At 38.1% G+C, this 14,696-nt stretch overlaps 2 protein-coding genes across 2 annotated transcripts; one reads left to right on the plus strand and one right to left on the minus strand.

The window, feature by feature from the left end:
- Positions 1-3,721: 3,721 nt before the first annotated feature.
- gpx8 (glutathione peroxidase 8 (putative)) lies at positions 3,722-5,736 on the minus strand. The gene is made up of 3 exons (XM_079252120.1): positions 5,524-5,736; positions 5,111-5,372; positions 3,722-4,133 (listed from the first exon to the last, which is right to left on the minus strand). Exons 1-3 carry the CDS (start codon positions 5,728-5,730, stop codon positions 3,970-3,972), a joined length of 633 nt encoding a protein of 210 aa, XP_079108246.1. The 5' UTR covers positions 5,731-5,736; the 3' UTR covers positions 3,722-3,969.
- A 1,132-nt stretch (positions 5,737-6,868) lies between these two features.
- LOC306764435 (cell division cycle protein 20 homolog B-like) lies at positions 6,869-13,069 on the plus strand (the record flags this gene model as incomplete). The annotated part of the gene is made up of 11 exons (XM_079251610.1): positions 6,869-6,886; positions 7,098-7,314; positions 7,907-8,016; positions 8,510-8,567; positions 8,915-9,025; positions 9,167-9,384; positions 9,533-9,627; positions 9,780-10,008; positions 10,389-10,514; positions 10,589-10,712; positions 12,972-13,069. The coding sequence occupies 11 exons, from the start codon at positions 6,869-6,871 to the stop codon at positions 13,067-13,069; spliced, it is 1,404 nt and encodes a 467-aa protein (XP_079107736.1).
- Between the last annotated feature and the right edge of the window lie 1,627 nt (positions 13,070-14,696).

Raw genomic sequence — 14,696 nt, forward strand, 5'->3', positions numbered from 1 at the left:
GTGTTTTCTAACAGTCAGCTAAATCCCTGACATTTGGGAATCTTTATCTCACATTTTTTCATCAAAATCAGTGTCGAGATCATCTATAAAGTGTGGCTCCTCTAGAGAATGTCAACTTTCAGGTCAGACACCTGTTTAAACTTCCAGAAAACTGGGGCTGTTCATTTTAGGGCAGTGAAGGCAACACTTCCCTGTCAGCTGCAGCAGTATACAGTACTAATGGCTTTTACAACATAAATATAGATAAGACAAGTAAAATGCTGGCATCATTTTAAAACCATTATTATTAAAATCTTTAGTCTTTAAAAGGACACTTTAAATTTGTTCTGATTCAACAGGCAACTTTGGGCATCATTATTAACGTTTATGCAGGCTTTTTCCCTTGTATGAAGCTTTTATTGGAATATTTCACAAAATAAAACATTATGATCATTTTGTCCACAATGATACCAAGGATTTGTTTAAGAAAACTTTCATAGATTAGTACTTGCATCACCTTCCTCTGATATCAAGCATATTTATTCAGTCAAGACAACCTGACAACTAGAACATTTGTGTATAAAAAAGAAAAGAGGAGATCAATTATAAACAGGCAAGAGTCTACATCTGATTATTTATTTATTCATTTATTTAGTCATAGAATAAACAATCCAAACTATGGGTTTTCTGCTGAATGTAGCTTGTTGCAACACACAGGTGACATAAGAAAAAAAAGGGGGGAAAAAAAAAAACGGGCACTTGTTAAACCCCAGAAATATAAACCTTCAAGTTGGCGCTCCACCAATGCGTTTGTCCTCGAGCAGTGGGTTGTGTGAGAGTAAAGCTTTGTTCAAACTGACTGCGACACATCTGACCGGTTAATCTACCGCCAAACACTGCGGGAAACGATGCGGGAGGAAAGAGGAAAAACACAGACACAATTAGTTTCTAAGGTGATTTAAACCAAAGCTGGAATGAGGCTGTGAAGCCATGTCTCGCGGGAAAGAAGGTGGAAAACGTGGTTTTTAAAAAAAGGTATTAAGCCTACAATTTTCTGGTGAAAGAATGACTGATGTTGGACTATGGATTAACATGATGTGCAAGGCTAAAATATAAATAAATTCCAACCTCTAATAAATGTTAAAGCACACTATTATCCTATAATAATAATAATAATAATAATAATAATAATAATAATAATAATAATAATAATAATAATTCAGTCTTAAAGCATTCACTTTATTCTTCATCCCTTTGTTCCCAGCCAAGTGTTTTGGGTTTTTTTCAGTGTAGTTTATGGGGTGAGTTCTTTGAGTTAATATAAAGTTAAATTAAATTAAATACCTCCAAATATAATTTGAGAAAGAAAGGAAAGGAAAAGAAAAGAAAAGAAAAGAAAAGAAAAGGTGCAAACAAAACGTAACAGCATAATTAAAGAAAATTAGGGGGCTTATATATGTTTTTTTTTTTTTTTTTAAACTATAAATGAATTAAAGGTTGGGGGTTTTGAGATGTGGGCTGTCTGCTGCTGCTGCGCGCACCTGTGCCTCAAGTCCCGGCTCGAGCTGGTAGGGGGTGTGCGCGCCCATATGGATGTGGCAGGTGGCAGGAACCTGCGTCCGCTCGCGCCCCTAATCCCACTTAGCGCCACTGCAACCCACTAAGTTATTTTTTACTAACAGCTGTTACAGGTAGCCAACTTTTAACACCTCACACTGGTTTATTTGTGGGATGAGCTCGCTTTGAGGCTTTTTTATGTCTCATTGGAGACTCGAAAGTGGTTGGATTGGATTATATCTTATGTGGCTATAATGATTCCAAATGAAATAAATAATTACAGTTTTCACGTTTTTGAATATTTATACAGAATAGTTGGATTCTTGTTAAAATTAGAAGGTTAAAAAAAAAAACCATAAATTCCTCTTTTTAGAATACTACAGATACTGTTTTCATTAGTCTGGAAAGTTTCAGTTCAAAATCCAAGAGCTTTATCAAAATTTTCAATAAGCACTTTGTAGTAGGTTAAAGTTTTGTTTTTTTTTTTCTGGTTTTCCTCTTTAGTCATGTTAATAAAACATGCGTAACTCCTCTTATTGCAGAATTCTTTATAAAGCTCAAAGTAAGGAGCCAAAGGACATGGCTGGACAAGTAATAACCTCTCGTGAACCTTTACATAACCCCCTCTTTGAAAACTGACGCCACTTAGAGAAATAACAGAAAGAGTTTGTCCTTGTCTGATAAGAAGCTGCCGCCTCCACCTTTAAATTATTACCGCGATGCTCTTTTTGTGGTCTGGTCGTTTGTCTCCAGTAGAAACCAGGACGCGCATCGAATCCTTCAATAAGAATTATTGAAAGAAGAAGAAAAAAAGAAAAGAAAGGCTAAACCAGCCAATGGCAGAGTAGAAGACAGCTCTTCCCGCTCCACTGTCCGCCCTGCAGGAGTATTTAGGAAAGGAGTCCGAGGAGAGGAGACATCAGGTGCACCAGGCACCCATGACCCCAGACAGTCCAGGTTAAGGGGTTAGGCAGAGAGTGTTTCAGCTAAATAATGGAAAGTGAAGCTGTTGACCAATGGAAACTCCAACAGGGTGAGTGACTTATAATACCTGAATAAGGTAACACTTAAAACATGTTATCTCTACTGCTTCTGCTACCAAGCAACCACTTCAAACTCTAAACAGAACACACACTCCCTCCACATCACACCACCATTTTAATAGTGTGTGTTTGATCAAATACTCCTTACTGTTCATACCATGTTAGCTCTTATTTGTGAAGGCGAGCTGAGATTTTTGTGTTTTACTCTTTGCAGGAAGATGCTACTTTTCTGGCCGAAGAAGAGTCTGTCCCTTCGAGGTAAGAGGAGAAACTGAGGGAGGAGTTAAAAAACTTCAGGTTAAACCGCTGCATGGATGCAATCTTTCCCCTGCACACCCTTTTTAGAGCTGCTTTTGTAATTTTACACACTAATCAAGCTTATGCATTTCCTTCTGCAGAAGTTGTGGCTGGTTAGGAGGCAGTGTAATGTTGGCTGATGTGCATTTTTGCTGCAGCTCACAGTGCTCTGCTAGCTAAACAGTTTCCACCCAAACAGGAATTTTTTTTCCCCCTCCAACATGTTAAGCAGCTTTGTGAGGAGACATATTGTGTTGAGATTTTAACCAGGTGACATATTTGGGTGGTTGGAAGGCAGTGTCTTGTTAGCTGGTTGGTTCATCAGGTGCCAGCTTACCTGCCGCTGCCCTCCAACTGTCCATTTAATCCACAGCAGCAGAGTCTTTGTCGCTGGTTCCATCGCTTAACATTAAGAAACCAGAGTCAATGCATCTGATGATATGAGGCAGCTTTTGCTAATTATCTAAACATTTCTAACAAAGTGATGCAGGGAAATAACTGCCATGAAGGATGTTGAATAGAAAACATAGATCAGTATCAATATGACACATTTGTGTGAGGTTAGCATGAATGTTCTGAGGTAGCACTTAAAATGTGGATGCTTCTTTCCTAATTGAGTATTTTTTTAATATTTACACACAAAAATACCTTAGAAGCTTTTAGCAAAAGATCCTTGAATTAAATTAAATCATGTTATTTGTGGACAGCTGTTGTGAAGTCCACTGAGTTCAGTCAGAACAGGCTAAAATGGTTCACTCCATCTTAATGAGAAGATTTTAATGTAAACTTGAGAGAGAAATGGCAGCAATACAGAACAATGCAAACTCAACATTTGTCTTAAAAAAAGGCAACCTTGAAAGGTGGTCATTGTAGGGAATGGTCATTAATTCAGTCACCATTAACCACAGGATGGTCCACGCACACACAGTCAACACACATCACATGATTGTGGCTCACAAATCCTGCATGTTATAGAGCAACGCATCTGTCAACAACACTCGACGGCAACAGTTCAGTCACTCCTGGCTCGGTCAAGGCTCAGGAAACACAGGCATAATGCGGCAATATGTCCAGAATCTGTCTGTAAGAGCCATCATAGCTCCACTCGTTTCTTTAGGATGATTTCTCGCACCAGCGCTGCGGCCTCTTGCCGGACGCTTTCCATGGACTCATCTGTTCGCCAGAAACGCACCACTTTCCCTTCTGGGTTCACCAGGAACTTCCAGAAGTTCCACTTTGGGATTTTCTGTACAGAATCTAAAAAACAAACAAACAAAAAAACAACAACATTTAGTTATTACAGAATTATTAAGTTTGTATTAAGGTAATATCAATTAGAAAACCTTGTTTTTAATTTATTTTATTTTAATCTAATAATGCATTATATGTTTTCAGGTGTTGCCAAGTCTGTACTGCAGGCAAGACAGTTTAGTAACGGGATTATTTCTATTTTAGTGCTACGCTGTTGTAACAAGTGCAATAAAGTAGTTTATTTGAATTTTTTGTTTGTTTTTTAATATATATATTAATAAGGAAGGTGTTATATGAATGGCAGCATGTGTCAATCCAAAACCTGTTTTCTTTAACTCACTGATACATGTGAGCCAAACAATGCATACTAATGCACAAATCCATCAGCCATGGAGGCTTAAATGCCTAACAAAGCACTAATAACACCCTGGAAGGCACCTTTTCTCTTCAAACTGGAGAACACAGCAGCTGTGATTGTGACATTATAAGAGCTTGAATCTAAATGAAGCAGAAGTTTCTTTTCTAATGATATTTTATAAAATGTTTCTTGACTAATGCAGGGACTTTCACTGCAGCTAAATTCCTGCTAGGACATGAGATGTGATGGAAATGCTACACTTTTATATCAGATTTGATTGAGATTTCCTGATGAAGTTCTCTAGGTACAACTCAGAAATAAAACAGCAACATACTTTTACTTTAAACCAACTTCTCATGTACTCTGGTGTTTGTTTTTTTTCCTCCCAGCAATATAAACAGAAAAGATTTAATATTCCTGCACATGGTAATACTTGAGACATTCAAGTAAACATGCGGTGTGGAAAAGAGGTAACTAAAATAACCTAAAATCCCTTTAAACTTTACTTACTTTCAGAGAGTTTCAGATTTTTGCCTTTAAACGCAGCATTTCCAGAACATACTGTGTGTTTATGTTGTTTTTCTTGCAGTGTTTGTGTAATAATAGGAGATATTTTGCTGCAAACCTGTGAGGAACTTGAAGGCAGGGTCAGCTTCTGTGCCCATTATTTTGATCTTGCTGAAGAAGGGGAAGGTGACGCCGTAGGTGGACTTGGCAAAAGCCTCGATGTCCCTGCTGGACCCGAGCTCGGTGTCTCCGAACTGTCCACATGGGAAGGCCAACACGTTGAAATGAGACGTGCCCAGCTCCTTGTGAAGCTCCTGCAGAGACCTGTAGTTCGCCTCCGTGTGCTCGCAGTGACTCGCCACGTTTACAACCAACGATGCCTGTACAGGAGGAGAGACAGTCAAAACTTTATTCTCCCACTTTGCAGTAAAAACACAATTTATGCGAAGAAAAAGTCCTCAACTGGAACTGGTACAAATGTTGCACAATTCCGTCCTCAGACGGGAACAGCTGGTGATGATGTGGACATACTTTTCCTCGGTACTTCTCCAGGGAAACCGTCTTCCCTTTCGCGTCTTTGGCCTCAAAAGAATAAAAATCCTTCGGTTTTCTGGGTTTCAGCAGCTGCGTCTGCAGAAGGAACAAACATCCCACACAGACTGTCATGCTCAACAACACCCTTAACTTTTTCGCTTTAGGGTTGGAGGACTTGGTGGGATAACCTCCGAGCGCCTCCATCTTGGAGGGGGAAGACGTAAAAAGACGTGGTCGGATTTGCAAAGACTCCTGCTAGAAGTCTGGGCAGACAGGAGGGCGGAAAGAGCTGGGAGAAGATTAAACTAACCAGAAAAAAATACACGAAAACACCGGAAGTAAACGGCCTTAAAAAGTAAATTATAATCTATAAAGGCTTAACAGAATTTAAAATAAATTAAATTCTCGGACAAGTTATTTCTTTGATGATAGTTGAAATAAGAAATAAAAGATATTTAGTTATTTTAAACAGTTTATTTATTTAACACACAGGGTTTTAATATTTAATATAGGCCTATTCTCGTCATTTCCACACTTTGACCATCACTGACCACCGTGGAATGATCTGTTCACATTTACCAGGTGCTAATCCGGCTTCTGATTAGCTTGATCGAGTCAATATCACAAGAAGTGCTTCATTAGCATCGACAGAAAGTGAAGTTTTCAGTAGATAATGAAGAGCAAAAGTCATTTAACCACTTATAAGTTAGCTACTCTAATCATATAGGGATTAAATAAGAGGAGTCCCTTAATATATCTAATGATATAATTATTTTAGACTTTTTCTTTGTTGATAACAGGCGTAGCAAGTCAGGACGGCTCAGCTCGTGCACCAGCTTTTTCTTCACCAGGCAGCAGAAAACATCCCACTTTTTCCACACAAACTTGTTATAACTCAAGTATGCTACATATTTGCCTTAATAATGACCCTATCCTTCCCCTAAGTCACATCAGATGAACTATAACTTTTAATGTTAAGTTCTTCTGTGTCAACTTTAGATTCTGTGTTTTGTAGGCTATTTTGGAGGTCATCTTTCAAACTTTAACAAAATTGGCCGTTTCAATGCATCATTCAACACAAGACTGAAGAATTTCAACAATTAATCTCACAAACAACCTGAATATCATAGCAACCAGTTCCCAGTATTCTAGCAACCATTCTTAAAACTTTAGCAACCGTGCTGAATGAACAATAGTGACCTGGCAACCTTCCTAGCAACTACTTAACTGCGTCTTAGTAACTATAGTAATCTGAGCTTCTGGAGAAATGAGTCACTCATGAAGTTCTTATGAAACAGAGAAAAGCTGATTTTGATCGGTAGCCCATTGGATTAATTCGTCAATGACTGAGTTTAAACGTGTATTTTATGGTATCAAGATGGTCTAAAGCGCCCCAAAACTCAACTTTTGTTTAGAAATTCATTACCGGAAATGTGGCCTTTCTAGTAGCGGAATTGACACTCTTATGAGATATATGGGAGGCTATGACGTTTCTAAAAGGTTGCTGTTCAGATAAGTTGTGGCTTTTGATACAAGTGTTTTTTCCTCTCTCTTTTTCTTTTTGCTCTTAGGACCAAAAAGAGGCCCATGGAATCGCATACAAACGCTTCAGGCGGTGGATCATAGAGAGGAGCGGCAGCGAGGGTCCTGCTGCGAGTACACCTGTGGCCCCTGGGTGGCAGCGTCATCCTAACTTTGAGTTTGACTCCGTCTGTCAGAGACTGGAGCTCGAATCACCTCCTAGGCTCCAAGAATGTAAACATAAGAGTCTGCAAGCAAACGTGCAAGGTACTAATCAGTCTCACATGTCTCCTGTTTTGCTTTATAGCAATTAATGAACTATTAGAAATATTTTGACATCTATAATTTATTTATTATGACTTGCCTCATTTGAAAAATTCCCAAATCACCCCAACAACAGCCCTGACCTGCAGGTACGGACTCCTCTTAACCTCTAAAGGTAAAAATTTGCATGAAGTCAGATAAAATAGCTTGAGACATAATGCCACTGGTAAAATAATCCATGTTTGTCTCCTCACTTTTCATCATTTTAATGGATAATCATTGTTTAGTATATCTGTTTGGTAAGAAATGCAGCAGTGTTTGGAAGGAATGGATAAATAAATGAGTAATGTGTAATATGTAGTGTATGTATCAGTACATATTGTGTGTCCTGCATAATGGTATTGTAAAGTAACACAGTTAGTTGAGTTGTGAAATACACTGTTTCAATAAATGGTTTGCTTTTAACAATTTGATAACCTTGTGTTTGTGCACAGTGCTGCAAACCACCGTGCATCTCATCTTTTTCAACTTTGTTTTATTAAATATGGACAGGGGTCGTATTAATTCCTGCAAGGGTTTCTGTGTAATTCCCCAGACAGATCACCGGTGAAAAGGTACAAGCAGGCAGTTGTATCATTGAACACACCACAAGAAAGCAGTGTGGTATCCAGAAGACAGCCTGACACAGAAAAGTCCCCAGACCAGGTATGTTTGAGGAACTTGACCTGTTGAAAATCTTTGTGACAACAATAAGTTCAAACTGAAAATAAATGATGTGAACTAATTTAACGGGTGCTTGACTTCCTTCTGGAGGTTATTCCTTTTTCTTACATCAAGGTTATTTGTTCCGGTTACTACTCCAACACACCTGACTCATTGTGCGAAACCTATAGGCTGCAAGAGCCATTTAATTTGATTCAGGTGTGTTGAAGAAAACCCGCTAGGTTGTGACTCTTGTAGGACCAGAATGAGTAACTCTACAATGGAAATGGTTAAAATATGAGGCATCATTTAGAAAACACATTCTGTTTGTTTAATGTCCAATTTATTTAAGATTATGTAATGTTTTATATATATATTTAAGGAAATGAAATGTATATAATACCATCTAATTCAAGGAAAAGTAACTACACAAGTTGAAAAATAGATATAAAAATATGAGAGTTGACATCTAATATAAAAATGATGTATTTCACAGAGTGTGGAGTGGGTGTGGAGAGCAGCAGTTCAAGCACATGGAAGTACTCACGCGTCTGGTACAGAATGAATGAGCAATTACGATATCTGAATGAAATGTGGAGCGATACTTCCTGATGTAATAACAAGAAACCACAACTAGATTACTTGGTAATAAATGTAGTAAAAGAAGCAGAAGTTGGAGTTGGAGGTATCTATTTACTTTTAGCCAGACTGGTGTTTCTATCTATTTGATATCTAGTTGTCTGGCTAGTTGGCTTATCAGGCATCGTAGCTTAAAACGGTTATGTTTGTCATCAAATCATGAAATGAGTCAAGATTGACTGAATGCATTAAAATAAACCCACTACATACTGTGTGTGTGTGTGTGTGTGTGTTTTGCATTTAATATATTTCACGTTTGCAGGTTTTCACGCAAAAAGATTTGATTTGCAGCCTTTTGCTAAACTGGGTGACATCAGCAGAAGTGTGCAGTCGTTGCTCACACTGGCGGCTCCATCAATGCTGAATGACTACTGTAAGAAAGCAACAGTGCTGCTCAATATGAAGAACAACAGTGCTTAAAATGAAAAGAAATTTGGATTTATTTTTATAAATTCTACAAATGCAGTGATCAGCCTGTTTAATTTCTTTTCTTTTGCAACCTATTTCTTTGCAGATGCTAATCTTCTGGACTGCAGTTGTAATGGCATGGTTGCGTTAGCACTTGGCTCCTCTGTTTACCTCTGGAATTCAGACACCCATTCCCTCGTGGGACATTTGGAGCCGAGTCCAGATCCAGGTCCAGCACGTATTGGGAATTTGACCATTTCATGTCTGAGATGGAGCAGAGATGGCCGAGCTCTCTGCATTGGAAACAGAAGAGGCGAGATTCAGGTCAGTTCTTACGAACTGAGTATGAAGAGGTTGGAAAATGTTTTCACAAAGAAATAAAACTGTGGTGGGCTATGCGAGGGGAAATGTGACACTTTGGTGAATCAGGATGATAATGTGTTGCGGTTTATTGTTTCTTTTTGACGTTGAGCTGTGGGATGTTGACCACAACCAGAACATGCGACATCTGTGTTCTCAAGGTTGTGTAGTCGCAGCACTTTCCTGGAAACAGCACTTGCTCAGCTGGTACGTGTTGAAGTGTCAAGTATCCTTCACAGAAATTTCCAAATAAAGACTGAACTTTAAAAACGGAGGTGTTAAATTTAAAAGGCAGTTCTCAAAATGAAATGTAATTTAAAAGCAGAATCTGTGAACTAACCGCGTTCACAATCTCCCAGTGGCTCTTTTCTCGGACACATCCATCACTTTGACCCTCGGGCTCCTGCATCTGTGGTTGGCGCAGTCGTCCAGAAGGAAGGAATCTGCAGTCTGCAATGGTCATCGGGAGATGACTTGCTGGCCAGCGGCTCCACAGAGGGCCTTCTCCATATTTGGGATGGTGACATCACAGGAGTCAAAAGGTCACATCAGCCAGTGATGACAATGAAACAGCCCAGCGCTGTTAAGGTGTTTTTTCTTGTACTGTGTTCTTGGTTTAATAGTTTTAATTTAGCATGTTTGCATGCTAACCTTTTGTTTGTTGTTTTGTCCTAATAATAAAGTTCATTTAGAAGTAAAGAATCAGTTAATTGAACCCAATAGAAACATGCATATTTATACCAAGTTTCATGGCAGCCTATCCAGATTTCTTGAAATATTTCCATTCTGGATGACGGATGCACCAACTCATTGTTGCACAGTCACAAATTACATGTGTTCAGTCACATCACCTGATTGAATTTATTTTATTCCGACTTGAACAGCAGGTAAATGGTTATATGTAAGGTCTAGCCTATATCATTCCAGTAAAATATGCTTGCCTCACAGATGTGTTTTTGTGTTTCTAGGCTTTGGGATGGTGTCCGTGGCAAAGAGAAGTGATTGCGACCGGAGGAGGGTGGAAAGATGGTGAACTGAGAATTTGGGACGTAAAATCTGGGTGTTGTTTGACTTCCGTCAACACAAATTCACAGGTACTTGAATTGAATAGGAGATGTTTTCATTTGCACAAATGCTGCATTTATCATCTGTTCCTGTTGTCTTGCAGATCTGTTCTCTTCAATGGGCTGAAAAGAAAAGATATCTTCTCACAGGTCATGGCATTCCTCATCATCAAATCACATCTTGGACCTGGGAGTTTCCCTCCCTCAGACGGATCCATCAGCTCACAGGTTAGAAAACCTTAAAATACGTTAAAAAACAGTCAGACTTTTCTGGTTACATATTTAGTACCATCTTTACAGGAACATATGTAGCCTACTGCACCATTAAACATACTGATTAATATTACCCAAAGGTATCTGTCATCTTCCAGTGTCATTTCCAAATCTTTTTAGGTCCGTTGATAGTGACTCATTTATCTTCTGTGCTCTTAGTAATTCTGAAACTATGAAGCACATACAAAGATGCAACATTTAATCTGCAGTGTTGTGGTCTATACTGCTGTTTTTTTTTTTTTAATCTTTGTGGTTTTTTTTCTGTGTTCTGAATTATTGTCTGCAAAAACAATCACGACTGAAGTTCAGGAGCTGCTTTGTTTTTTTTACTTAAACTTGACCTTTTCTTAGTTTGCTTTTCCATTCATATCTTATTTTGTATTGATCATGGTAGCTTTCAGTTTGATTAGTAAAGAGTTATTTTTAAAACTGCTGAGTGATTTATCAATCAGCCTGGTTGTCTTTAAGTTTAATTAAAATCCCTTTGAAATATTTTAGGACACATTTTCACTCTGGCGCCGGAAATATTTTGGATCTGTGATGACTTCCACCAACATGCCAGCATCATAAATAGTTTACATTCATCTTTAGGAAAGACTCTGTGAAAGGTGCTGGGTTTGTCCCACACAGTGATGTCAATATGTTTGATTTTACTTTAGCATAGAGCACTATATGTCCTTCCACATGCCAGGGGAATATCAATGTCCCTGATACCTTTAATTGAACCCTGAATATATTCTCTTTTTTTCACCAATTTTTTTTTCATGGTCTCTTTCCCAATTTGGCAGAGTGTGCAACTTGAACTTAAAAAAAATAAGCCACTTTAAACTCTTTTATTAAGCTTTGCACCCACTTCAGGCTTAGTTTTGGTCTCATAGCTCTCTGGCTCATTTTGGTGTCTCCAGAACTTTGTCCCAGACCTGCTGGAGAAATCCTTAATGGTCATTTTGCTACTTGAAAAGCAATGTTGCAATCCCTGGAAATTACTTTTTAAAAGCACTGCAAGTGTTTAGCAACCAACCTGATGTCTACTAAAGCTGAAATAATCTTTGAGAAGTAAGTTTTCAGGCTTCTGATTCCTCATGGGTAAGGATTACAGAAAAAGCTAAAATCCAGTTTAGAACAAAACTAAATTAAAGAAAAGAAAAACAAAACTTTCAGAAAGTGAAAAAAAAAAAAATTAATAGTTTCTTAATAGCTGGAGAAACAAAACCACTGACTGCAAAATAAAAAAACTTTCAGGAAGATTCAGCAGACCCTGAGTTGAGATGTGCTGGAGTTACAGCTGCATAAATATGAACTATTAAAAGAAAGACCCTCGTTGTAGCAAGGGTCTGTTCATACCTCTAAAGTCAGTCTTAAAATGTTCCTGGGAGTTATGAAAATAGTCTAATGCATTGTTAAAAAAAAAAAAAAAAAAGCTTTTAAGACTAATGAAGATTAAAAAAAAAAAAAAGTTTTTAAAGCAGTAAAAAAAACAAAACAATTTTCAGTCGTTTACCATGGGAGTGTACCAGTCGTGGTTTTGTTTATGTGGCTAACCCAAAGTGATTCAGGAAACATTGACACGGGAAATATCTTCGTGGCAGAAGAGAGAATTAATTCTATTTTTTTTTAAAAAAGAGATGAAATCTTTTTAAAAAAAAGAAGTAAATTGTCCACAGAAAAGCTGAGATACTTTTTAAACAGAACTTGTAGATTTCCAGAACTTGTGCTGCTCTGTTTCCTCCAATGCTATTTCTAAACCACAAACAATATGTCATCCACAGTGTAACTTTATTAATGTTTTACTCCGGTCACTTTGTACTCACTAAACCAGGGTCATTCCACTCAGTCCCATTATGTCAGAAAAGCTGCTGGTTTCCAATTCATCCCTGCTTCAACACATCTGATTCAACTTGAATGAATTCAACATGCAGTGAAGTTCTGCACAATGACTCATTAATCTGAGTCAGGTGTCATGAAGCGGGGACACAATGATAACTTGCATGACTGCAGCCCTCGAGACAATACATTTACAAATCTTTGCATTTTCTCAAATCCACTATGCATCCATTAAACAGGCATTAAAATACTAATCAGTGCCATAAAATTTGATAAACGTTTGATTTGGCTTGTTCTGAACTTTTGTCCTTATTTGCTAAATCCAAATTTTCTTCCCGGTCAGTATTGGTCAAACCTGCTCTATAAAACCTTCTTTTATTGCATTTTCAGGACATTTTCAGCGAGTCCTGCACTTGGCCATAAACCCCGACAACACGCACATCTTCTCTGCAGGAGCAGATCAGCGCTTTCACATCTGGACTCTGTAGTTATACCGTTTAACATGACATGCACTTTCTATTGTCATCATGGTAGATCCGTATGAGATTTATATTCATACTCTGCACATTTTCTGCATTCTGTTTAGAATTAAATGCAATTACAAGCGACCTTCTTAACGATACACTCCTGTGTCGTGCATGTTGCTTTGCTCCTTTTTTTAAGTGTCAACAGCATGACATACGGTACTATTGCATTATGACACACAACCTTAGATTAACAGTTGTACAGGAAACACATGTAATTCTTGATCAATAAAGCTACTCACTCATTGTCATTGTGTGTTACAGTTTGACACATTTAATAAAATGGAAAGCCTAAAGCATGGTGGTAATGATCTGAACAAGTCAGAATGATTTTTTTCGGTTTTACTTCACTAATACATAAAGTGCAAGTGTTGCGATTTATGTAGGAGATCATCAAACTCAGACTTGACTTGAGTTAAATATCAACTGCAAAGGCTGAGTAAAGTTCTCCTGGCAAAGACTTTCTTATTTACAAGAATGTGGACAGACAAGACTTAAGAGAACACTGTCTGCAAGAGGACTGTGGTGAAGACTTCCTTTGAGTACAAGATCCCCTCCTTCATGGCCGAGGTGTTGAAATGATGGTGCAGCGTGATGAGTTTATGCCTTACCACAAACATTTGCAAAGATTAGTCTGCAGTGCGTCCCTGTCATGTGAAATTGATGGTAAACATTAAACATCTTATTTACATATTTGCTTGTAGATGTAGCGCCCGATGAAGTGATGACGTCCTCATTGAAATAAAACGCAGAACTTGAACTAAAAGCTGGGAAAAAGTACTATAAAGACCCCAAGGCTTAGTCGATGAACAAAACGGAAATCATCATATAGAAGAAAACCTTGAGACCTGCAGATGTAGAAAATAGTAATTCGTCATCACTGGCAAGATAACAGGAAACACTGCAGAATAAACTGGTTACGCCAGAACTTCTAAACAAGACACAAGACAAAGGATATGGTATTCCTTGCTGAAGCTGCACTGTTACCCAGATGTTTAACTGCCTATTGTATAAAGCAGTGACCACATCTACAGAGTGTTTGCACTGCAAAAGGTTTACTTTTCAGATCTAAATCTACTAAAAATATTAGTATTGATGTGAGTTTTCCCTCATCCAGCTCCTCTCTTTCACATCTGATCCACAAAACACACAGGGGCTGCTAAAACCTGAACATTTCTCTTCATGGGCATTTCCAGTTATTCAAGAAAGTATCTCATCTATCATCAATTAACGTTTAAAACACACACACACACACACACACACACAAAGGAGGTGGAGCTACCTGGGTATATTTTTAGAACATCACATAAAGGCCCAGCTCTATTCTCATGGTGTTCATTTACACGAATGTTGTCCTGCCTGTTCAGTCACTTGTGACTGCCAAATCAGACAATTTGGCAAGTTTTAAGTTTTCCAATGAAAGCACAAAGGTTTTGCAACTTGTTTTAAACAACAGAAAATATTATATGATTATGAGATTGACTGTTATAAAATGTATTTATATTGTATGTGAGTAAGTGATTTTTCATTGTAGACATACGATGCAGATAGCCAGTCGAGTTTGGACCCTCCCCTTCTCTCCTCCTCCTCT

The sequence above is a fragment of the Telmatherina bonti genome, assembly GCF_933228915.1.
Source record: "Telmatherina bonti genome assembly, chromosome: 13".
Classification (NCBI taxonomy): Eukaryota; Metazoa; Chordata; class Actinopteri; order Atheriniformes; family Telmatherinidae; genus Telmatherina; species Telmatherina bonti.

Coding starts and splice junctions, on each gene's coding strand:
- gpx8 (XM_079252120.1), bottom strand. CDS start 5,730: ATGGAGGCGCTCGGAGGTTATCCCACCAAGTCCTCCAACCCTAAAGCG. Junction 5,373..5,523: donor TGGAGAAGTACCGAGGAAAA/GTATGTCCACAT, acceptor CCTCCTGTACAG/GCATCGTTGGTTGTAAACGT. Junction 4,134..5,110: donor TGCCTTCAAGTTCCTCACAG/GTTTGCAGCAAA, acceptor TTTGTTTTTTAG/ATTCTGTACAGAAAATCCCA.